General features: G+C 43.0%; 2 protein-coding genes across 10 annotated transcripts in view; both read left to right on the plus strand.

Moving 5' to 3' along the window:
* Positions 1-17,788, plus strand: part of MED20 (mediator complex subunit 20) — a 17,999-nt gene extending 211 nt beyond the window's left edge. Inside the window, exons 2-4 of one of the 3 annotated variants that reach the window (XM_072137334.1) lie at positions 10,501-10,655; positions 11,483-11,736; positions 17,403-17,788. In XM_072137334.1, coding sequence (XP_071993435.1) covers positions 10,501-10,655; positions 11,483-11,736; positions 17,403-17,621 — 628 coding nt within the window. In that variant the 3' untranslated portion in view covers positions 17,622-17,788. Of the gene's footprint in view, position 1; positions 8,929-10,500; positions 10,656-11,482; positions 11,737-17,402 lie in introns of those variants that run through there. The other 2 variants (XR_011853283.1, XR_011853282.1) reach the window with 2 other exon arrangements.
* Positions 17,789-17,926: 138 nt separating this feature from the next.
* USP49 (ubiquitin specific peptidase 49) overlaps positions 17,927-23,543 on the plus strand; it is a 68,049-nt gene continuing 62,432 nt past the window's right edge. For 2 of the 7 annotated variants that reach the window (XM_072137329.1, XM_072137332.1), the window contains exon 1: positions 21,325-21,589. The gene's annotated coding sequence lies outside the window, so the exon portion shown is untranslated. The other 5 variants (XM_072137330.1, XM_072137325.1, XM_072137326.1 and 2 more) reach the window with 5 other exon arrangements.

The following is a 23,543-nucleotide window of genomic DNA, read 5'->3' on the forward strand; positions in this document are numbered from 1 at the left end:
GTTACAGTCTGCGTACTGAGAATTAGAAGGAATGTGGCTATTTTCGCATATATCAGTTGCTATCAGATTTTCGTATTTGCGTTCCAATAATGGTGGTGTCGAGATGGCAATCTATAGGACGAATCGTATTAATAATTTTCAGGGAAACAGGCAAAGTCATCCATCCATTTACTTATAGAGCTGTATGAGGGCATGTGTTCTGCAGGACATTTTGGAATTCCTGGTGGTCCATTTAATATTCTATGGAACTGTGAAACTGGAAAAATAAAATTTCCGAGTGTAATTGATGAAACAATGCATTTGTGTAATTTTCTACCTGTACTGCTGAGGTGAAATTTACTCTTTTTACTCTTTGGGTCATTATGTTCAGAGATTTCAAATTTATATCACCTTTGGTATATTTAAATACATAAACAAAAACAAACTTGTGTATAAAAAGGTTTTTAGTGGTATCGCCACATTCTGGCACCCATACTTTTTCATACTTTATTGTAAAGAGATGTGCCATTATCTGCGGACCAGACTAACATTTTTGGGATTCTAGGTATTAGGGTATTAATAAAAAAAATTATTATTATTATTTTTTTAATAAAAAAGGGGGTCTGATTGCTAATAAAATATACTGCAATACTCCAGCAGGGTTTTATTGAACTCTCTCTACAGCAGGCCTGGGAGTCTCAGGGCGCCGTCCCACGTGCCGTTTTAAACGCATTATGTTTCAGGCAGACTCATCCCCCCCCACACCCCCTCCTTATGACTTTTTCTAAAGTCTCCAACGATCTTCTTACAGCTAGGTGACTATTTTCACCTCATCTTCTGGATCTCTCAGCAGCGTTTGATACTCCTCAGGAGGCTTTGTTTCTATTGGCCTGAAGGACACTATGCTCCCTTGGTTTTCTATCTATCTCTCTGACTGCACTTTCAGTATCTTTTTATGGATCTTTCTCTTCTCATCTTCCTCACACTATCAGGGTTCCTCAGTGCTCAGTCCTAGGTTCCCTTCTCTTTTTCCTCTATACTGCCCCCATCGGAGAAACCATCTGCAGTTTCCATTATCATGTTTATGCTGCTGATTCCCAACTATACACTTTTGCACCTAGCATTATTGATGCCCTACTTCAGAACAGTGACTGCATCTCTGCCATATCTGACATCATGTCGTCTCTCTTCTTGAAATGTAATATTTCTAAGACTGAACTTCTTGTCTTTCCATTATCTACGAACTATGGGAGCATTCACATTTGAGGGACGTACATGGCGCCTGTGTGCCTCCCAGCCGCTGTCTTGGGGTTGTGCTGGACTCTGACCTCTCCTTTGCTCCACATATTGAATTTCTTTCTCGCTCTTGCCGCATGCATCTCAGAAACCTCTCCAGAATCCCATTTCTCACATTTGAAACCTTTAAATGCTTATTGTCGCTCTGATTCACTCTCGCATAGACTACTGTAACTCCCTACTTATTGGTCTTCTACTTCTTAAATTCTCTCCTCTACAATCTATTCTTATTGAATCAGCCTGGCTTGTCTTTCAGACCAAACACTACACTGATGCCTCAAGCCTGTGCAAGTCTCTCCACTGCCTGTCTTCCGAATAGTTTAAAATCGCCCTCATCCACAAACCTCTGCATAATGCTGCACCTCCTTATCTCTCCTGTCTCCTCTCAGTCTATCGCCCTTCCCGTGCTCTTATGATCTGCCAGTGATCTTAGATTATTCTCTACCTTTAATTTAAACCTCACACTCAACAGGACTTCTCCCGAGCTGCACCAATTCTCTGGAATGCACTACCCCAGACTATCAGACTTATACCCAACCTCCAAAGTTTGAAACATGCTCTTAAAACACATCTCTTTAGGCAAACCTATAATGCTCCCTAACTGCCTGTAATTCCAACTCTCTCTTTACTAACCCCTCCTGTGCACTCTTCTAGTCTGTTATTTGGCAAACACCAGATACCAAGCAACCGGTTTCTCTGCAGTCCCATTGATCTTGGACTTTGTATATATACCATGGCGGCTGATGGCTGGTGCATGCAGCAGCATCTTTATTTTTTAAAGAAATCTACCACCGCAATCAAGTATTGTAAACCAAGCACACTTGCATGCTGGACTGTGACAGGATCTGTTTGTTCTTCTTCCTTTGTTTTTACAAAAAAAGGGGTTAAAATATTATGCAAATCAGCCTCTGAGGCTCTGGGCTCCATAGATACTCCATAGGTACTTCTTCTGACGCGCGCCGCCTTTGTATGTCGTTGTGCAACAGAAGAAGATTGCGGAACATCGGGTCCTGCAAGTCATGTGTCATCAAAGCCCACACGCGGGACCGGAAAAACTCTTCACAATGGGTTCTGCCTCCTTCTGAGGGGGTCTAATCTTTGTTCTATTTTAATCAGCAGGAGTGCCTAGGCTATTTTCGTATACCTTAGCTCTATTCTGAGACTATGTAGGACAGTAGAGCTGTACTAGGGTCCAGTTAGTGCCTGTGACTAGACATCCATTAGGATCAGATATTGAAAGTGGTGCCTGATACACTGGTGTCTGTGTGAGCATAGAGGCATTTAACTTGAGGGATATAGCTAGGTTTGGTATGTAAAGGGATCATACTTGATCCCACACTACTGAACCCTTTGTACTGGGTTTAAATGACAATAACCCTTTACATTCTAGATAAGTGTAATATTGCTCACCCAATTTAACCTTTAGCACCCTGATATACACTCAGGAGAGTAAGGTACACCCTGGAGACACCCTCGACAGTTCTACCCTTATGTTTTTCACGGTATCCTGGTTACATGATCATTCTCTCCCTACAGTCTCATTTCAGTTCTGTACAGTGAAATCTGTAAGCCCTAGGCACCTGTGTTTTTAACATTTTGTCTCTCAAGTTGAGCAGTTAGGAGTGTCTCCACTGCCACTTTTTTTTATATTTTTGATTAACATTAAAAGTGACGTTTTATCTTTCCTGTCCGGATATGGGCATTTTTTTGGCGCTACCCCAGGTGGCGTTTGTTGTTAAAGACTGCCTCCTGCTGGACTCAGGTGTAACTAACTGAGCATGCGTCAGTTAGTACATTGTACCCTGCAGTACAAGTGTAATGCAGTGTCTAAGGGCTTGAACAAGCGATTGGATGAACTCCACATGTGACAGTACCCTACTTTTTAATGTTTTCCAAGCTCAGGAACTGGAACCACACTTCAGCTATTTGGCACAGACAGGATTGTGGTCCTAGGAAAAGCAATACTGTAGTCACTGTTAGGCTGTAGTCGTTTGGTTGCAGTGAATCCAGTATGGCTGGTGTTGTGGTGATGGCAGTTACACATCATTACTATGGTAACAGAGCAGGACAGCCTGTTACATCATCACTGGGAGCAGAGCTTATGAGGCGGGAAGAGTTACTGGGAACTAAAGGATCATGGGACTTGTAGTTTCCAGTAGTAGCCATCTTGGTGATAACTCTGCCTACTTTAGAGAGGCCATAAAATTTTGTGAATCATAAAATCAAACTATCTAAGCTCAATTTTGACTAATGACTTTGACTTTTGTTACATTCATTTATTTATATCATCATGGGTTTTTCCATCAGACGTTCATATTCCCGGAATACCCATTTAAGCAAATGGTGGAGAATGAGAACACTGCATGCTGCTTCCACTCTTGAGTATTACAGTCATATGTCAGTATGTCTGTATCAGCACATGGAATCATGTCTTTCCATGGCGTCCCCCATGACGGCCCCAACTGGAGGATGGCCCTTGACCTCTGTAGGGAAAGGAAGCAGAGAGGTTAAATGCCCCTCCCCCGCATCCACACTCCAGTGGCTTCCTGTCCCTACACAGGGCAGGAAGTAGAGAGAAGTTTCTCTCCTCGCTTCCCATTAGTTGGGACAGTGAGGGGGGACACCATGGCGCGGAACCTATCCCTTACCAGCACAGTTCCGGGCCTCGATCGGGTTGCGGCCCTTTCCTCTGCCCGTCGGGAACTGCGTCTTCTCCGGCTCTGCCCGCAGCTCCTGGAGCCTAGGACACCCGGAACGCACGATCCTCGCGCTCCCGCGCATTTCCGGTCGACCCCGGTGTCAACTTCCGGTGGAGTGCCGAAACCGGAAGTAGGATCACGGGGCGGTAAGTTTAAATTGCTCTAGCGTGGTAATCGGGTTGATCTGAGGTCTAATCTTCATTCCGGAGCACACCTCTAACCTGCGGCTTGCGAGCTTAAGGTTCCCTTTGGCGATTATTCAGGTCAGGTTTTTTACTTCAACATCTTTCTGAGCTATGTACACCTGTATATTATGTTGGTACCTACTATGTTTATTATACTATGTATACTACATTCTGACATGGGCCACATTTCCCTTATAGACCCTGGTGAATCTCTCCTGGCTTACCGGTACCAGGTAAAATCCTACCCTTTAACCATTGCAGTGCTGATCTCCAGGCCTTCAATTGTTATCATTACATTCTAGGCTGGCTGGTTACTGTAGTTCCTCTAGGAGCATGGAATCATGCAATTTGGAGGCCTCCGGTCTGGACCTCATATCCCCACCTCCTGTGAGTAGGGGTTAAAGGGATAGGGTGGTGGGTCACCCGCACGTCCTGTTTATAGCACTTCCTTATCTGGGCTCTCCTTTCCTTGTTAGGATCCCAAGGAAAAGGAAAAAGGCCGTGCTAAGGAGCAATCCTCCTCTGAGAGGAAGAAAACGGCTCATAAAAAGTCCAACATGTGCTTTGAAAAACTACCTAGTGCATATAAAAAACCCGTGTGCAAAAAATGCCTGGATAATTTTGATTTGCGAGGAAAGGACCTCATTCATGGATGAGATGCGCAGCTTTATCCAGGAGGAATACCGATCATCTGTGCCATCATCCTTGGCTGCCTTTACCCCCTCAGGAACCACCTCAAAAGCGACAGAGAATAGTGGATTCATCTTCTGACCCCGCTTCAGACTCTGAAGGAGCTACGGTCAAGGATTCTTTGGAGTTTGATACGTCCTCTTCCACCTCTGCAAACAGGATGGAGTCAAGATATCTGCTGGCCTCTGAGCCCATCTTAAAGGCTGTAAGAGATACCCTGAAAATAGAGGAGGTAGAAGAGACGCAGTCCATTCAGGATGAACTCTTTGATCTGCTCAAAGCCAAGAAGAGGCGTGTTTCCCAGTCAACAATACACTCAGAGATCTGATTCTGGAAGAATGGAGGGATCCGGAAAATAAAATTTCTCTTTCAAAAGAATTCAGAAATCGCCTTTCTTTTGATGAAGAGGAACTCGGCTCCTAAAATGGACATCCAGGTCACTAAAATGACCAAGAAGACCGACTTGCCTTTTGAGGATGCTACCCAGTTGAAAGACCCGCTGGATAGGAAGGCAGATAGCTTGTTAAAAAAGAGCTGGGAGTGTTCCATGCTGAACCTTCAGTCCAACATCGCTACAACGTCCGTAGCTCGCACCCTGTTCCACTGGGTAATGGAGTTGGAAAAGCACGTAAGGGATGGAACACCAAGGGAGCTGTTACTCAATACCTTCCCGACCCTGAAAGTAGCCACAGCTTTCATTGCAGATACCTCGGCGGAAGGAGTGAGGATTAGTGCTAAAGAAGGAGCTCTAACCAACTCAGTAAGAAGATCCCTCTGGTTGCGTCAGTGGAGCGGAGACTTCCAGGTCGAAGTCTAAACTGTGCAGCATCCCGTTCGAGGGGGAGTACGTGTTTGGGCCCGAATTGGACACCATACTGGAGAAGGCGGCGGATAAGAAAAAGGGCTTCCCAGAATCCAGGACCAATCTGAGGAAACCTTCCTTTCGTGACCCCAAAGACAGGAGACTGTCTTTTAGGGGTAAGGGTAAGCAAGGAAGATGGAGCTACCCTAAAGGTGGAAGAGGCAGGGGGTTTCTCCTCAGCGCCAGTAACTCCGTCCCGAGTTTCAGGAAGCAATGACGCCAAGGTGGGAGGAAGACTGTTAAATTTTCATCAGCAATGGAGCCGGATAACATCGAACCCCTGGATCCTGTCTATCCTCCAGGACGGCTACAAGATAGAATTGACCGCTCTTCCTCCCACAAATTACGTCCTTACCAGACAACCCTCTCGGGAGCTGTTGCTCCAACTCTGGACAGAAGTTGATAGAGCTGGATGTGATTATCCCCGTACCTCCGGAACATCAAAGAAGAGGACATTACTCTCCATTGTTCCTCATAAAGAAACCAAACGGGAAGTCCAGGATGATCTGCAACCTGAAAGGGTTAAACAAGTTTGTCCTCTACAGAAAGTTCAAGATGGAGACAGTCTCTTCCGCTTCAGCTCTAATCCATCATCAGGCGTTCATGTGCACCATAGACCTGAAGGACGCCTACTACCACGTCCCAATATACCCCAACTCGCAGAAGTTTCTCAGGTTCGCAGTCCTGTCACCAGAAGGCGAGGAAGCTCACTTTCAGTACAAAGCCCTTCCCTTCGGAATATCCTCTACACGGAGAACTTTTTAGAAGATTATGGTCGAGGTAGTAGCATTCCTGAGAAAAGAAGGAATATCCATCATTCCGTACCTGGACGACCTTCTGGTAGTAAGTGCCTCAAGTCAGGAGCTGATTCTTCACAGGGATATCACCATGAAGATTTTTCAACGGCTAGGCTGGATTATCAACACAGAAAAATCCAACCTAGACCCGAGCATGAACGTGGTATTCCTGGGAGTACTAAAAGACTCCACACAACAAATGTCTTTTCTCCCACCAGGAAAGAGAGAAAATCTAATTCTCCAGGTAAAAGACGTTCCAGAAGAAGAAGTGCTGCTCCATAAGAGAAGCAATGAGGATCCTGGGCTCATGACTGCATGCATCCAGTGCGTGCAATGGAGTCAAAGTCATACAAGGACACTACAAAACTGGGTGCTGTCCTCTTGGGACAAAGATCCTCGTCACCTAAACCAAAAGGTGGAAATTCCCCTCTCAGTCTCACGATCCATGGACTGGTGGACAGATCCAGCAAGTCTGGAAAAAGGAGTACCCTGGCGGCCGGTGACAGCTATACAGACGGACGCAAGTCAGTCGGGATGGGGAGCGATTGTCGCAGGTCATCCTGTTCAAGGTCTGTGGCCAGACTCGGTGAAATCTCGTTCCTCAAATTATCGGGAGTTAAGAGCTGTGCTGGAAACCCTGAAGTCCAGCACACAAATGCTGAGGGGAAAGCACGACAGGATATTCTCGGACAACGTCACTACGGTGGCATACTTAAGTCACCAAGGGGGAACCAAAAATCCGGGTCTCCTGGCACTCTCAAACAAAATCTTCGCCTGGGCAGAAGACAATCTTCAATCCCTCTCCTCCGTTCACCTCAAAGGGGAAGAAAATCAGGCAGCAGACTTCCTCAGTCGGAGGAAGATCGATCAAAACGAGTGGTGTCTACACGAGGACGTCTTCCTTCAGTTAACAAGGAGGTGGGGACATCCGTCAATAGACCTGTTTGCCTCCAGCAAGAACGCAAAGCTCCCGTGTTTCTTTTTTCTGGAACCTACAGTTCCCTTCAACCAAAGGGACTCATTCAGCCAGTCCTGGGGGGGGGGCTGTTACTGTATGCCTTTCCTCCAATACCTCTCATGTCCCGAGTCATACAAAAGATCAGGGAAGACCAGGCGGAAGTTATACTCGTAGTGCCTTGGTGGCCAAAAAGGAACTGGTTTCCTTGGCTAAAAAAGATGGCAATGGCGGATCCATTCCTGCTACCACCTCGTCCAGATCTCCTGTTCCAGGGTCCAGTCCTTCATCCCAATACGCAGGCTCTCCAGCTCGCTGCATGGATCCTGAAAGGAAGATACTAACAGCCCAGGGGCTATCCGACAAGGTAATCTCCATGCTGAAGGCTAGTCGTAAGGTGGTCACCCACAGAATTTACTCCAGAATATGGATGAAATTCGTGTCCTTTTTGCGGCTCAGTTCCGCCTAACCAGTTGTCTCCCAACATCTCGCAGATACTGGATTTCCTGCAAGCAGGTTTTGATAAAGGGCTGAAGACGAGTACACTCAAGGTCCAGGTGTCGGCCCTTAGTACCTTCTTTGGGGATCCAGAGGTTCGTAAAAGCTACCTCCAGATTAAGGCCTCACCTAAAACAAAACATCCCAAACTGGGATTTGTCTCTGGTGTTGAATCACCTGATAGGTCCTCCATTTGAGCCCTTAGAGAATACGGACCATAGAAGCCTAACCCTTAAGCTGACCTTCCTTATAGCCATAACCTCAGCTAGACCGCTAGGGGAGATTCAGGCTCTCTCCCTTAGAGAACCTTATCTTAGAGTTCTGGAAGATAGAGTAATTCTAACTCTGGATAAGACCTTTGCTCCCAAAGTGTCTTCCAGTTTTCACCGCAATCAAGAAATTGTGTTACCTTCTTTTTGCCAGAACCCAAAGAACAGTAAGGAATCAGCATGGCATACTCTGGATGTGAGGAGATGTCTTCTACACTACCTGGACATCTCTAAACCTTGGAGAAAGGACGACAAACATCCTTCTGCAGTACACAGGGAAGAACGCTTCCAAAGCGTCTATTGCCCCTTGGATCGGAACCACCATCAAAGAAGTACTGGTAATCTGGTACATCTCCAGTTTGGGCCGTCATGGGGGACGCCATGGAAAAGGAGAATTATTCTCACCGTTAACTCGGTTTCCATTAGTCCACCATGACGGCCCATATATTTTCCCGCCCCCTTTTGTTTTATAAGACAGAGTAGTCTTAGTTTTGTTATTATTTAACCTGTTGTAACTGTGTGTGACTATAACATACAATAGATGGGTTGCATCCACAGCCGGTGTAGTTATTTGGTAGCCACTGGAGTGTGGATGCGGGGGAGGGGCATTTAACCTCTCTGCTTCCTGTCCCTACAGAGGTCAAGGGCCATCTTCCAGTTGGGGCCGTCATGGGGGACTAATGGAAACCGAATTAACGGTGGGAACAATTCTCCTTATTTGTAAAATGAACTATGGTTTTCTATGCCACATATCCCATGCCACAATCATGAAGTGACCAGGATGCATTCAATATGTCCTTGGCTATGTAAGCTATCTTGCGGCTCCGATGGAAAGTCATGTGACCGGAGCACAGGTCACATGACGTTCTACATCGGCCGCGGGCTGAAGCAGTGAGTAGCTCCGCCCATCCCCCCCATGGCTGTGTGCGACCGTGCATGAACAAGATTGGGCTGTCTATGTGACAGACCAATCTTGTAGCCAGAGCAGCCCCTGTATACAGTGAGAGGCTGCAGGGAAGGTGCTATATGCATCCTCCCTGCATGACTCTGTATACAGATCACTGATAACAGTGATCCAATACTGTTACCATTAGGTCACTGTTATCTGTGATCTATATACAAGTTTAGCAGGGAACACATGCGACCTTGTAAAAAATAAAAAAAAATGTAATTAAAAAACCCCCCAAAAAATGACATTAAACTTAAAAATTAAACAGTTTAAAAAAAGCGATATGCCCCCAACCCCCCCCCCCCCCCAAAAGAAAATGAAATAAGTTTAGCGGTGTCGGGCATCAGCCAGGTCTATGGGGGAGGGGGTCCTGGGGGTGGAGTGTCTGCGGCCAGCGTCAGCTCTGGCCCGCTCTGAGGGTGGGGTCTGGGGCTTAGCGTCAGCCCTGGCCCGCTCTGTGGGTGGTGGTGGGGGTCTGGGGCCAGTGTCAGCCCTGGCCCACTTTGTGTGTGGTGGGGTCTTGGGCCGGCGTCGGCTCTGGTCCTCTCTGTGGGTGGGGTCTGGGGCTTAGTGTCAGCGCAGGGCCGCTCTTTGGGTGGTGGGGGGGGATCTGGGGCCAGAGTCAGCCCTGGCCCGCTATGTGGGTGGTGGTGGGGGTCTGGGGCCAGCGTCAGCTCTGGCCCACTTTATGAGTGGAGGGGTCTTGGGCGGGCGTCAGCTCTGGCCCTCTCTGTGGGTGGGGTCTGGGGCACAGCTTCAGCCTTGGGCAACTCTGTGGGTGGTTGGGGGTCTGGGGTCGGCGTCGGCCCCAAATAGTACTATAATTGTCCCAAGAAGCTACAAAAACAGGGGCTTTAACAAATTTTCTTCTATAAATAGACATCTATAATAATAATAATAATAATCTTTATTTATATAGCGCCATCATATTCCGTAGCACTTTACAAATCATAGGGGACATATACATATAAAATAAGACAGTACAGGGTAAAAACATAGTCATATGGAACAAAAGTCTATTAACACTATATATGACTAGGAGTTATATATTTGTATTACTGAAAATTTCATACTCCTCCTCGGCTGAGATTACTCCTCAAAAATGGTGAGAGGAGTATTATTACCCTTATGGAAAAATGTTAGTGCGACCTCTGGGTCTGTCATTGGCAGGAAAAGTGTCAAAGGTGTACTGAAGTTTATCTTCAATTTATTTATTCTGTTTATTTTCTGCAGGTTATAAAGGCATTTTGATATTAAAATGTCTTTTGTTGATGTGATACACTTGTTAGGTAGAAATCATTTGTGGTTTGTTACTATTCAGTGTCACACAGGTTCCCCTAGCTGAAGGCAAAAGTATACAGCAAACTGTGGAAATCCTTACTCGCAAGTTGGAGCAGCTGGGAGCTGAGAAACAAGGGACGTTTTATGTGGACTGTGAAACCTACCACACTGCAGGGACCAATGTGGGGTCTACAGGTATCAAGAAAATCACACTACATTAAAATCTATATCATTCAGCTGCTCTGGGGAAAGGAGGATCATACAAGTCTAAATGGGGGAGTTTGAGCTGATGCTGGTCACACCAGGTACTCTATTCACTCTCGCACATTAGTGGTCTAGTAAATGTTCCTAGTGTTCACAGCTGTTCTCAACATGCGCAAAGAAGTACTTGGTTAAAGGGAGCAGTGACGGCGCAGCCGCGGGCCTGCTGTTCTGCGCAGACGGCAGGTTTCTCTGACGAGGAGCTGTGCGCCAAAGATTTCTGGTAGGAGGATCAAAGAGGCTACTGGGGCGTGGAGTAGCTGCACCGTGTAGCCTCAGCTCTGGCTACTCCATGCCCCAGTAGCCTCTTTTCAGTAAATCTGCGTATTAGGCAAATAAAAGTTATCAAAAAATTGCGGGGACGTGAGGATTAGCCCTTAAAAGGGCTATTCTCAAGTCCTATAGATGAATCTACCACCCGATCTACCTTTATAGGTAGATCCGTGGTGGTAGGTATCCTTTAAGTGACATCATCACACCCAATGTAGCCACGGCAACAGTTGGAATGTGGTTTAAATGGAGGCCCATCTATAGACAGGTTTAGTTCACAAAGGAGTGATAAATTTTGTAATTTTTTAATATTGCTCATAAAAGTTTTTATAGAAGTTTTACACGTTTTAGATATTGATGACCTATCCATAGGATAACCTATTAATTCAGATCATTGTTTGTCCAAAACACAAACAACCAGAAGCTTTTGCCCTACATCCACTGCCCACTGACTTTTTTTTTTTTTTTTTTAATGCATTTCCCTGATCCAGGTCAGTCTGGGAAACTTCTTTACATCATGCACTGCTCAGAATACCCGCTCAGTACCTTTGCTCTGTTTGAAAATGGACCCTGCTTAGTTGCTGACCAGAACCTGGATGTAATGATGATAAAACTTAAAGGATTCTTCCAAAATGCAAAGGCTAATAAGATGGAGACACGTGGAACACGTTACCAGTATTGTGATTTCCTTGTGAAGATTGGTACAGTCACCATGGGGCAGAGTGGTCGTGGGATATCTGTGGAGGTACTTTCATTTTATGTTCTTAAAAATCAGTTAAACATAAAACTTAGATGTATGTAATTGACAGACTGTGGCATTGAAATGGCATTGATCAACAGCATTTATTATATACAACAGTCCCTGGGTTACCTACAAAATAGGTTCTTTAAATTTGTACTTAAAGGACACCTGTCATCAGGTCTCTTTCACTAGTCCTGTCACCACTACCTGTTGGAGCAACTCACAAGGATCCATCCCAGCCTTTATCTAGTCAATTCATACTTTAATCATTATAAAATCATCTATTCTTTATTATGTAAATGCAGCTGGTCACATGGTCAGAGGCAGTGATGTCACCACTGTTCCCCCTCCCCTTTCCTCCCCCTGCTCATGTCTGTGTGTAATGTATAGTAAAGCATAGTTAGTGTCTGTGCTGCATCTGCTGACATGCTGCATCCTCCTAATACACAGACATCAGCTACACAAGTGCCTGACATGTTCTGCTACAACATGGCTGCCTGGAGCTGTTGTATCTCTCCTATACACACAGGCTGCAGGGGGCGTGGCCACCAGCAAGCACATGGAGGAGCCATTACATCACTATACAGGCTGTCAGTCATACATTGGGGGCGTGGCTGTGCCACCCACTCACGAATAAGCTGGACAGCTTGAATATGCTAATGGCTAATTGGACATTTCACAGGTCATTTGCATACAGCTTTAGGACCTCATTGCTTAAATTTACAGGCATGTAGAGGGACAATGACAGGATAGAAGCAATGCCTTCTAATGGCAGTTTATGAAAATATATTTAGTTTATGAGGTTATTTTGCCTGACGGGTTCTCTTTAAGTTGAATTCGTATGCAAGTCAGAACTGCTATTTTATAATTGTAAATCCAGGCCACATTTTTTTTTAATTTTGTATTTCAGTAACAATAGGATTTTAAAACTTTTGTGGTGTCATGGGAACAAGGATTATCACTAAAACTTCATTACAGACGAACTTCATTATTACCACAAATTTCACTAGTTAGCCCTCTCCCACCTTTATTTTATTCACCAAAACAGTAATGTCCAATAAGGGATGGTTTATTTAACCCTTTCAGGACCTGGCCCTTTTTTGTTTTTTCATTTTTCACTCCCCATGATCAAAAATCCATAACTTTTTTATTTTTTCCATGTACAGAGCTGTGTGACGGCTTATTTCGCGTAACAAATTGCACTTCATAGAGATGGTATTGAATATTCCATGCCGTGTACTAGGAAGTGGGAAAAAAATTCCAAATGCAGTGAAATTGGTAAAAAAACGCATTTGTGCCGTCTTCTTGTAGGCTTGGATCTTACGGATTTCACTGTGCGCCCCAAATGACATGTCTACTTTATTCTTTGGGTCGGTGTGATTACGGGGATGCCAAATTTGTATAGGTTTTATAATGTTTTCATACAATTAAAAAAAAATTAAAACCTCCTGTACAAAAATTTTTGGGGGGATTTTGCCATCTTCTGGCGCTAATAACTTTTTTTTATACTTTGGTGTACAGAGCTGTGGGTGGTGTCGTTTTTTGCGGATTTTGATGACGTTTACAATGTTATCAATTTTAGGACTGTTCGACCTTGTGATCACTTTTTTATAGAATTTTTTTTAAATGACAAAAAAAGTGCCATTTTTGACTTTGGGTGCGATTTTCCGTTACGGGATTAAACGCAATGAAAAACCGTTATCATATTTTGATAGATCGGGCATTTTCGGACGCGGCGATACCTAATGTGTTTATGATTTTTACTGTTTATTTATATCAGTTCTAGGGAAAGGGGGGTGATTTGAGTTTTTAGGGTTTTTTTATTATAATTTTTTTTATTTTTAGTATTTTTCAGACTCCCTAGGGTACTTTAACCGGTTAACATAAGACAGGTTATCCTCACCATATAGTCTGTAAAGTTACAGCAGAGTCCTCCAGTGTCTCCGAACCAGTCCTGAGACAACAGCAGGAGAAAGACAGCAGACCAACACTTCAGGCTTGGAGTCGCTCTCAGCTCTGCTAGAGCTCCGTGCTAATAAATGCAAGGCAACACCTGTTCTGGATACATGGGAGTAGTCATCCCACCCAGCTCTCACACTACTCCAGTAAAATCCGGCCCGGATCAGCTACAGCAAGCAGCTATACTACTTTTAAATAAGGATCAGAAACCTAAGGGTGAAGACACACATGGCGTTTTTGGGCCGTTTTTGGGCCGTTTTTACTAAGTGCGTTTTCAGATCGTTAAAAACGCATGCGTTAAAAAACGCATCCGTTTTTTTAAAAACGCATGCGTTTTTTGGAAACGCATGCGGTTTTGTCCGTTTTTCCGAAATTGCGCAATGAAAAACGGACAAAAACGCATGCGTTTTCAAAAAACGCATGCGTTTTTTAACGCATGCGTTTTTAACGATCTGAAAACGCACTAACCAAAAACGGCCCAAAAACGGCCTAAAAACGCCATGTGTGTCTTCACCCTAAGGTTTCTGACAAAGATTAACGGCTTACTTCACTGAGGCCAGGCACCTCGGTGACACGTATCGGCCCTCAACCACGACACCCTGTGCCTTCTCACACTTCACACAAGAATTACCACTAAAACTTCATTACAGACAACTTAAAGCTGATCATTGCAGCCTGGGACTAAAATAAATCGGAGAGCTTTACCAGAGATCACATTGAGCTGAGAGGTCTGTTTGTAACTAAGGGTCATCTGTAAAGTTGGCTGTCCTTAAGTCGGAGACCGTCTGTATTTGAATAATAATGTAGAGAATGAAAATTGCCATATATTCTCAATTATAAGCTGAGTTTTTCAGCACAAAAAATGTCCTGGATAAAAATTCAAACTCTGCTTATACTCGAGTCTATAAAAAATTAAACTGAGTAGTCACCTTTTGCTCTCTGCAGGCCTTCTCTTTAAATCCTGTGGGGAGAGCAGATGGCAGCGCACACACTATGATGGCAGCCGCCTGTTGACATCATTGTGTGTGTACGGCTATCGCGCACAGACCTGCTACTGTCTGAGATGAGTACAGTTTTTTTTTTTCTATGTGCTGGGAATTCTGGGGGGCTGGTTGGCTATGTACTGGGTGAAAAATGTGCCCAATGCATTTTCCACCCTGGGCTAATACTCGATCTAGTCAATTGGTTTTCCCAGGTTTTTTTGTGGTAAAATTAGGTGCCTCGGCTTACAGTATATTCAGGTCAGCCTATACTGTACTATATACGGTACTTGGTCAGAACTCTTGTGAATACAAAAGGCTGATTGTCCGCAGCAATCGATCATAAAGCTGCATGCTAAAGGTTCTCATAAATGAGGGTGGAATCTGCTAATGGAGGTTTTTCCATGTTGTATATGAATTGTTAAAATAGATGTGAAATCTTAAATTGATAATAATCATGACATGCACAGCTGAAGGGTAGAGTGATAGGGGTTATGTGCTCATCTGGTTGAATTTTTTGAAATGCCTTTTTCTTTGACTAGTAATGGCATAAGAAACAGTAAAATTCTTAATAGCTTAGTTTACCTTGCTTTGTGAAGCCTCTTAATGCTCATGTGTAAACAAACGGCATCCAAAGCCAACCAAAATAATTCTACTGGATGAATTGTGTACTTCTCTGACACCAGAATTGCAGATACTAGTGGCGGAATACTGAGTAGTTTCAGTGCCTTAACACGGTTGCAACCATACTAGAAAGTTTTTGATGCTGTGCTATGTTTACTGTTTCAGTTGGCACTAGGTTGGCTTAACAGTATGGACTAAGGTAAAGTGAAAGTGAACCAGCCGTGGGTATGTGGAAATTTTAAGCATGTCTGAAAGTGAACCATTTTATTTAACCCCTTCACGACGCAACCCACAGCTCTGTACACCAAAGTATGAAAAAGTTATTAGCGCCAGCACATCGCAAATCAAAAAAAAAATTTTTTTTACAAGAGGTTTTAATTTTTGTACATTTATGAAAACATTATAAAACATATACAAATTTGGTATCCCCGTGATCGTACCGACCAAAAGAATAAAGTAGACATGTCGGTTGTGGCGGACAGTGAAAGCTGTAAAATCCAAGCCCACAAGAAAACATTGTAAATGCGTTTTTCACCATTTTCACTGCATTTGGAATTTTTTTCCTGCTTCCCAGTACACGGCATGGAATATTAAATACCGTCACTATGAAGTGCAATTTGTTATGCGGGAAATAAGCCATCACAGAGCTCTTTATGTGGAAAAATAAAATAGTTATAGATTTTTGAAGGTGTTGAGTGAAAAATGGAAGTGAAAAAACTAAAAAGGGCTAAGTCATTAAGGGGTTAATATGACACCACAATCTTGTTTCTAGATGTAAGGGTTCATGAGATATAGGGGTTTGAAGTGCGCTCCCCCTCCACCCTGTCAGCTGAAGGCAGAATGTAGAAGGAGCTGTAGGAAAGACTTTTACTTTTCATTATTGCAGAAGTACATGCACCCTCTGCATCTATAGCTGAACCTGAAAAAGAGTGATGGAATTATGCTGTTCATATTTATAATCTAGTTTGGTAGAAGTAACTACTTTTTAAAAAACACTAAGTGGAAAAATGACAATCTTATTTTTTTCACATTTGTAGTCAATTATTGGCTAATTTTAAATATGTAATTATTTAAAACTATTGTATCAAGATAGTCTCACATGTCTTGAAAAGAAAACAAAGTTGAATTTGTTATGATATGTAAAGTTTTTCTAGAGATATCGTCATGTAAAGTAGTGCATAGCAGAACGTCGAGAATTGACCTGGTCTTTCTGGCACCCATGACCATCGGTACTGATGGGGTTAAACAAGTAGGAACTTTTACCAAAATATGTTATAAATATGTCCAGCATTATTCCATCACACTTTTACAGGTTCAGCTACAGATGCAAAGGGTGCGTGTACTTCTGCAAAGTGAAAGTCTCGTGCAGCTTCTTCTATATTCTGCCTTCAGCTGACAGGCTGGAGGGGGGCACACTTCAGACGCCTATATCTACTGAACCCTTACACATAGAAACACAATTTTAGTGTCATATTAAATAGAAGAGTCTCCCCTTTAATATGAAATATAACCGGAGATATCCACTCTTAAAGTTGCAATTGGAATAGAAAGCAGTACATAAACTTTAAGGGTGGATATCTCTGGTTCTGTTAAGTATCCATACACAATCCTACATCATTTTAAAGGTGAAATTCTTCTTTTTATAATATAATTATGATTCTATGTGACAGGGTTCAGGAGATATGGCCGTTTTGAAGTTGGTCACTGTCAAGACTTTTATAAACATCCTTTCTGCACAGGGCATGTGCAAATAGGACTTGTATAGTCGTATGGCAGCCACGAAGGGGTTAAACAAGAATTTTTTTTTTTTGGGGGGGGGGGGGGAGTAAATCACATAAAAATAGTTCCTAAATGAGGATATAGTTTTTATTTTTTCCGCCAGCTAGCCCTACCAGCAGCTGGGAAATTAATAAATTGCACCAGTGATCGAACATTTGCATCAGATGTCGAGTAAATCTTTATCATGTAACAGTTCTCAGAGTTGCCTAGATTAATTGATTTAATTATGCTTAATTTGATATAGTACAAATTTTAAAATATGGAAGATTTTTTTTTCTGCTAAACATAACACAGGACTAAATCTTTTGATTTGTTTTACTTTCACAGGTGGATTACTGCCCTTGTGCTGTACCAGGAGACTGTTGGAATCTGATGGTGGAGTTTATGCAAAGTTTTATGGGTAGTCATGCGCCAACTGTTCCGCCAGTTTTCAGCTCAAAGCATGATGCGCTCTACACACCTGCAGACACCATGGTCCAGTATATGGAGCTGCTTAACAAGATTCGCAAGCACCAGCAGGGCACAGTGACTGGAATGAGATTATGAGTGTTACATCTTCTTGTATTTTTACATTTATTCTTTTTATACTGGAAAATTTGTGTGGCACTCTTTTCACAACCGGGTTTAAGGACAGAAAAAAAGATACATTTGTTCTTGATATTTAGGACTCTTGTTTCAGGGGGATTGTCCCATTAAAGGAGTGCATCCAAATATCTTGTTGCCAGCCTTCATAAGTTGCTAGAAAAAAAGTGGGCTATGAATTGGTATATGGGGTAGTAAATAATTCTTACTCCCCATGTTTTTCCTAAAGGAGATGGTGTTTGTATTTCTAGAAAGTGCCTATAATGATGTACAGAGTAATAATTCCCATACAAGCAGTTTTGATATAACTTAAAGGGGTATTCCCACAAAGACAAGTTTCTTATGTACTCTCATGTACTCAGCATAAGAAAATAACACATTCTCCAATTCACCGTTATTAAAAAAAAAGCAGCATTTCACAGATAAGTCCAACCTGTCTCTATCAGTCCCGGTGTACACAATTTCAGTTTCCCCCTAGACACGACCCTGTAGTGTCAGGTGGCAGCCATCTTGGATTTCTGTGTGAGATTGTGGTGTTTCTGTCTGTGGCTGTAGCCACGCCCCCTGCCTGGAGCTAAGAGACTCTCACTGATCACATCCTGTCAGCACATGGTAAACAGAGAGAGAGGCAGCAAACTACAAGGAGATAAGTGATCTGGGGGAAGGAGATGGCATATCTATGAGCAGAGCTGTGTGTCTAATCTAATGGATCTCATGATCTGTGAGATGTAGTAGAGCTGTGTGTGCGCATTTCTGATCCGTCTCATCTTTCTGTCTATGTGTCAGTGTGTTAGTACAGAAGCCAGATAAAAGTGTATATAAACCCTGTACCCTGATGATCTAATCACACTAGAGGGATGGAGATGTGAGAATTTTCTTTTGTGGGAAAACCCCTTTAAAGTGTCACTGCCAACAGCTGTTACCCCACTAAACTTGCAGCACCCTCAGGTAGGGTATTATATATCTTTTCTAGTGCTACTTTTTTTTTTTATGTGAAATCTCGCCTGTTTACCTATAAAATATCTCACTCAAAGTCATGTGAAAAGAAGTAGAAAATGTAATCATTTTCCAAAGAGTTAACATGGTGTTGGAGGCATGCATCCGCAAACTCAGGAGCCATGGGGAATCATGCATGAGTCCCTGGGAGGTGCTACAGATTGAGGAGGATGTCACACCAGAGGGCATTGTTCCACGGTCAGACCAGTGTTGCTAAATATTGTACATCACCTGCCACCCATGACTATTTGGGCTCATTTGCTTACCAAAATCTTAATTAAAACTTATCTTTTTCAGCACCAACAGATAAACACAGGGCATGATTGTAAACAGGATTACATCTTTGTATTTTTTGCGGTGAAGGTTAGTTTGGTGTGTTGAAATGCTGTGACTGGTTTCATTTAAATCTCATTTTAACATGTTCTATTGGAAAAACTGTTTTATTGTTTGCTGCTAGCTATGTCCAGATGCTCTCGGCAGTCACTTATAGTTTGCTGTCACCAAACACAATTACGGTATTCTATTTAACTGATTCACGGCGGCGGTCGGGACCCGCTGCATGGAGAGGGTTCACGGGCTGAGCCCTCTTCATCGCCGGTAAGTCTTTTATGCATATTGCACCGATCGCGGGTGTAATAACAGTGATCGCTGCCGGCAGCCTCAAAAAGACGGCAGCGCATGGGCGCTGCCATCTTGCCTAGGATCGTTGGTCCCCGTGACGTCATCGGGGAGCGGCGATCCATCTCCATGGTAGCCTCGGGTCTTCCGAAGACCCACGGCTATTTCGTATATGGTAATGAATGATGAGGAAAATCCCTGTATACTGCCATACTGTAGTCCCAAAAAAGGACACCACCCACAGCTCTGTACAACAAAGTATAAAAAAGTTATTAGCACCAGAAGATGGCAAAATCAAAAAAAAAAAATTTGTACAGGAGGTTTTAATTTTTGTAAATGTATGAAAACATTATAAAACCTATACAAATTTGGTATCCCCCGTAATCGTACCAACCCAAAGAATAAAGTAGACATGTCATTTGGGGCGCTCAGTGAAAGATGTAATATCCAAGCCCACAAGAAAATGCGCAAATGCGTTTCTTCACTCATTTTCACTGTATTTGGAATTTTTTTACCGCTTCCCAGTACATGGCATGGAATATTCAATACCATCACTATGAAGTGCAATTTGTTACGCAGAAAACAAGCCGTCACACAGCTCTTTTACGTGTAAAAATAAAAAAAGTTATAGACTTTTGAAGGTGGGGAGTGAAAAATGGAAATGAAAAAACAGGAAAGGGCCCGGAAATTCCCAGAGTTTAACCCCGTAATGGAAAATAGTATATGGAAAATACTACTTATTTGCCATTTTGAAAATTATAAAAGAATTCTATTAATAGTGATCAAAAGGCTTACAGTCCTACAAATTGTAGCATTGAAAACGGCATCAAAATTTGCAAAAAATTACATCACACACAGCTCCATACACTGAAGTATGAAAAAAAGTTATTACAGCCAGAAGATGGCAAAAAGAAGTATTGTGTTTGGACAGGAGATTTTATTTTTTGTAAATGTATGAAAACAATATAAAACCTATACAAATTTGGTATCCCCATGATTACCTCTACCCAGCACCGCAGAGGAATTGATCCCATCGCCATTACGGTACCAGGTACTTTAACCCTATGGGAGATGTGTGGGATACTGTATGGGGCTGTAACACTACGGGAGATGTTTGGGATACTGTATGGGGCTGTAACCCTATGGGAGATGTGTGGGATACTGTATGGGGCTGTAACACTATGGGAGATGTGTGGGATAGTGTATGGGGCTGTAACACTATGGGAGATGTGTGGGATACTGTATGGGGCTGTAACCCTATGGGAGATGTGTGGGATATCGACATTTTTTTTTCCAATATAAGACCTACCCCTAAAGTAAGACATAGTGGGACTTTTGTGTGCAAAAAGAATATAAGACACGGTCTTACTTTCGGGGAAACACGGTAGTAGACGGCATAGAATATTAAATATTAATCACTAAGAAGTGCAATTTGTTACACAGAAAACAAGCCCTCACACAGCTCTTTACATGTAAAAATAAAAGAGTTATGGGTTTTTGAAGGTGAAGAATGAAAAATTAAAAACGGGCCTCGGGGGGAAGGCGTTAAAACACAATGAAACAATTATAAGTTTAGTATCACCATGCTCATGCTGAACCAAAGAATAAAGTACATGTATCATTTGGAACGCAAATTCAAAGTCGTAAAAACTGACCCCACATGAAAGTGACACAAATGCGTTTTTTGCCAATTTCACCACATTTGGAATTTTTTTTTCCAGTTTCCCAGTACACGGCATGGAATAATATGTCACTGGGAAATAAAATTTGTTACACAGAAAGAAGGCAAGAAGTGGCCGTGATCTGTAATGTTTTCATTAGAGTCCACCTTATGTGTAACCTAGCAAAAGCTTCCCCGCCGCAGGACTCAAGTCACGCCGGGGCTCTACACCTTTAAGACTTCTTTGTTTCCTGCAACCTTATTTACCCTTTTACTGCACAACCACACTTTCTACGGGAGCCTGAATTCACAAACAATGTTACACCGTACGGCCAGGTTTTTCTTACAGACGTTACGTAGTTTACGTAGAACCACAATAATACCCCTAGTGCGGCCTGCGTGCGCTGAACGTGGTGGAGGAGAGGCAGCGCTTTGTGTGTGTGGCTACTGCCAGCGCCAATCACAGCGGCTGGAGGACCAAGCGCCGGCGGGCGGGAGCCAGTGGGATAATGGTATATAGAGCCAGTGGGCGTGGTTTTGCGTGGTGGCGGTGGGTGACAGGTCGAGCGTGCCGCGAATGGCGGAATAAAGAGCGGGAGCAGTGAAGACATGAGGCGGAGACACCGTGGAGGAGGAGGAGCAGGCACCGGGAAAGCAGGTACCGGTTCCAAAGGGGCGGGTTGCTGGGTAATGACGGGCCCGAGGGGAGGAGCAGAAGGGAAACCGGAGGAGGTGGTACCGGGGGGAGGCACATACCCAGCTCCTGTATGTATACATGCACATGTAAATAATAGAAAGGCAGCAATGCTGCTGCCCGTGATGGATACTTGTGATGTGGCGGCTGCACGCTGTCTGCGCTGGACACATTCGCCCTGTGTTGGCCTTAGTTGTGCGCTCTGTGTGTCTGTTGCAGGCTTCAGTCACGTTTTATCCTGCAGGCTGCTCCACCAGGTTGTGGTTTCACATAAGGATTTTGTTGTATTTTTGGGAAGTTACTTGTCAGGTGGTCCTTGTGCTGACACTTATTGCTAGCCATTGTCCCCTCAGCCTTTTGGTCAGGAGGCCACAGATGGTCCCATACATTAGTGTAGTCTGTTTATAGGCTTCATGGATTTGAATAACTTCATACTGTAAGAAGTTGCTTTTTATAACACAGAACATCAGATGTGGACCCAAACAATACACCTTAGTCCTATTCTTAGCCCTAACAGGCGGTGTTATCACGAGGACCAGCAATCCCCGACACATTTTAGGCTCTATTCATACCTGCATCCTGTTTTATGTTATTAGCAATAGTCTTTGCATCAAATGTAATGGAAATAGTGTAGATGTAACTGCTGGTAGGTGGAATAAATGCCTTCGATCTTGTGGCATATGTCATAGGGTACTTTTTTCAGGCTGTTTAGTTATTTCGTGAAGTTAATGTGTTAGCGGCAGAATAATTGGCAAGTGTGAGGATCTGTGGAGATGGCAATGACTAGACTATTGTGCAAGTCTTGTCCTTGGTATGTCGTTGTTTTAACATCACCAAATGGTAAGAGAAGACTAGAAGTTTAATCCAATGTCACAAAATGGCTACTAGAGAGTACACAGTACTAAAAAGTGCTAGAAATCCGTTAGAACATTGAAGGTTTCTGTATGAAGAGCTTTGTAGCCACAGACTGATCGTGGTCACCAAACTGACCTTTTTCATCACAGCTATGATGGATGCATGAGCATCCGCAATAAACCTGTGGAGGAAGGTGGCCTCGTCTGATATGCATCATTTACCTGGGGCAGAAGTGGCTTTTAGTGAACTACAAGTAGAATACAAACAACTAAAGAGAGTGACCTAGAAAATCTTGGTTTCTGACATCCATGTGAATATTAGGGCAGTGGTCACAACAGGATACATTAACCCCTTAACGCTGAAGCCACTTTTCACCTTCCTGACACGGCCCATTTTTTCAAATCTGCCCTGTGTCACTATAAGTGGTTATAACTTCGGAACGCTTTAACATATCCATGTGATTTTAAATTTGTTTTCTCGTGACACGTTGTACTTCATGTTAGTTGAAAATTTTTGGTGGTATGTTTTGCATTTATTTATGAGAAAATCAGATGTTTGGTGAAAATTTGGAAAAATTCTTGATTTTCAAACTTCAAAATGTTCTACTTACTAAAAATACTTAATAACTAACATTCACTAAATGTCTTCTTTATGTGGACATAGTGTTTTATGCATACTCTTATTTTTGTAGGATGTTATGGGGCTTTGAACGTTAGGTGCGATTTTTCACATTTTCATAAAAAACGCAAAATCCTGCTATTGAGGGACCTGCTTAGGTTTCAAATCACTTTGAGAGACCTAAATAAAAGTAAAAGCCCATAAATTACCCCATTAAAGAAACTATACTCCTCAGCGTACGTAAAACAACTTTTATGAAGTTTGTTAACCCTTTAATTGTTTTAAAGGGGTTAAAACAAAATCGGATGCAATTTTGAAAGGGAAATTTTTTTGGCTAAATTAATGTGTTTTTCAAAAAATGTACAAATTCTCAGTGGATAAAATACCAAAACGCTCCACAAAATTTGATACCCAATCCCTCCCGCGTATAACAATCCCCCATATG

Source organism: Engystomops pustulosus, chromosome 2 (genome assembly GCF_040894005.1).
Source record: "Engystomops pustulosus chromosome 2, aEngPut4.maternal, whole genome shotgun sequence".
NCBI lineage: Eukaryota > Metazoa > Chordata > Amphibia > Anura > Leptodactylidae > Engystomops > Engystomops pustulosus.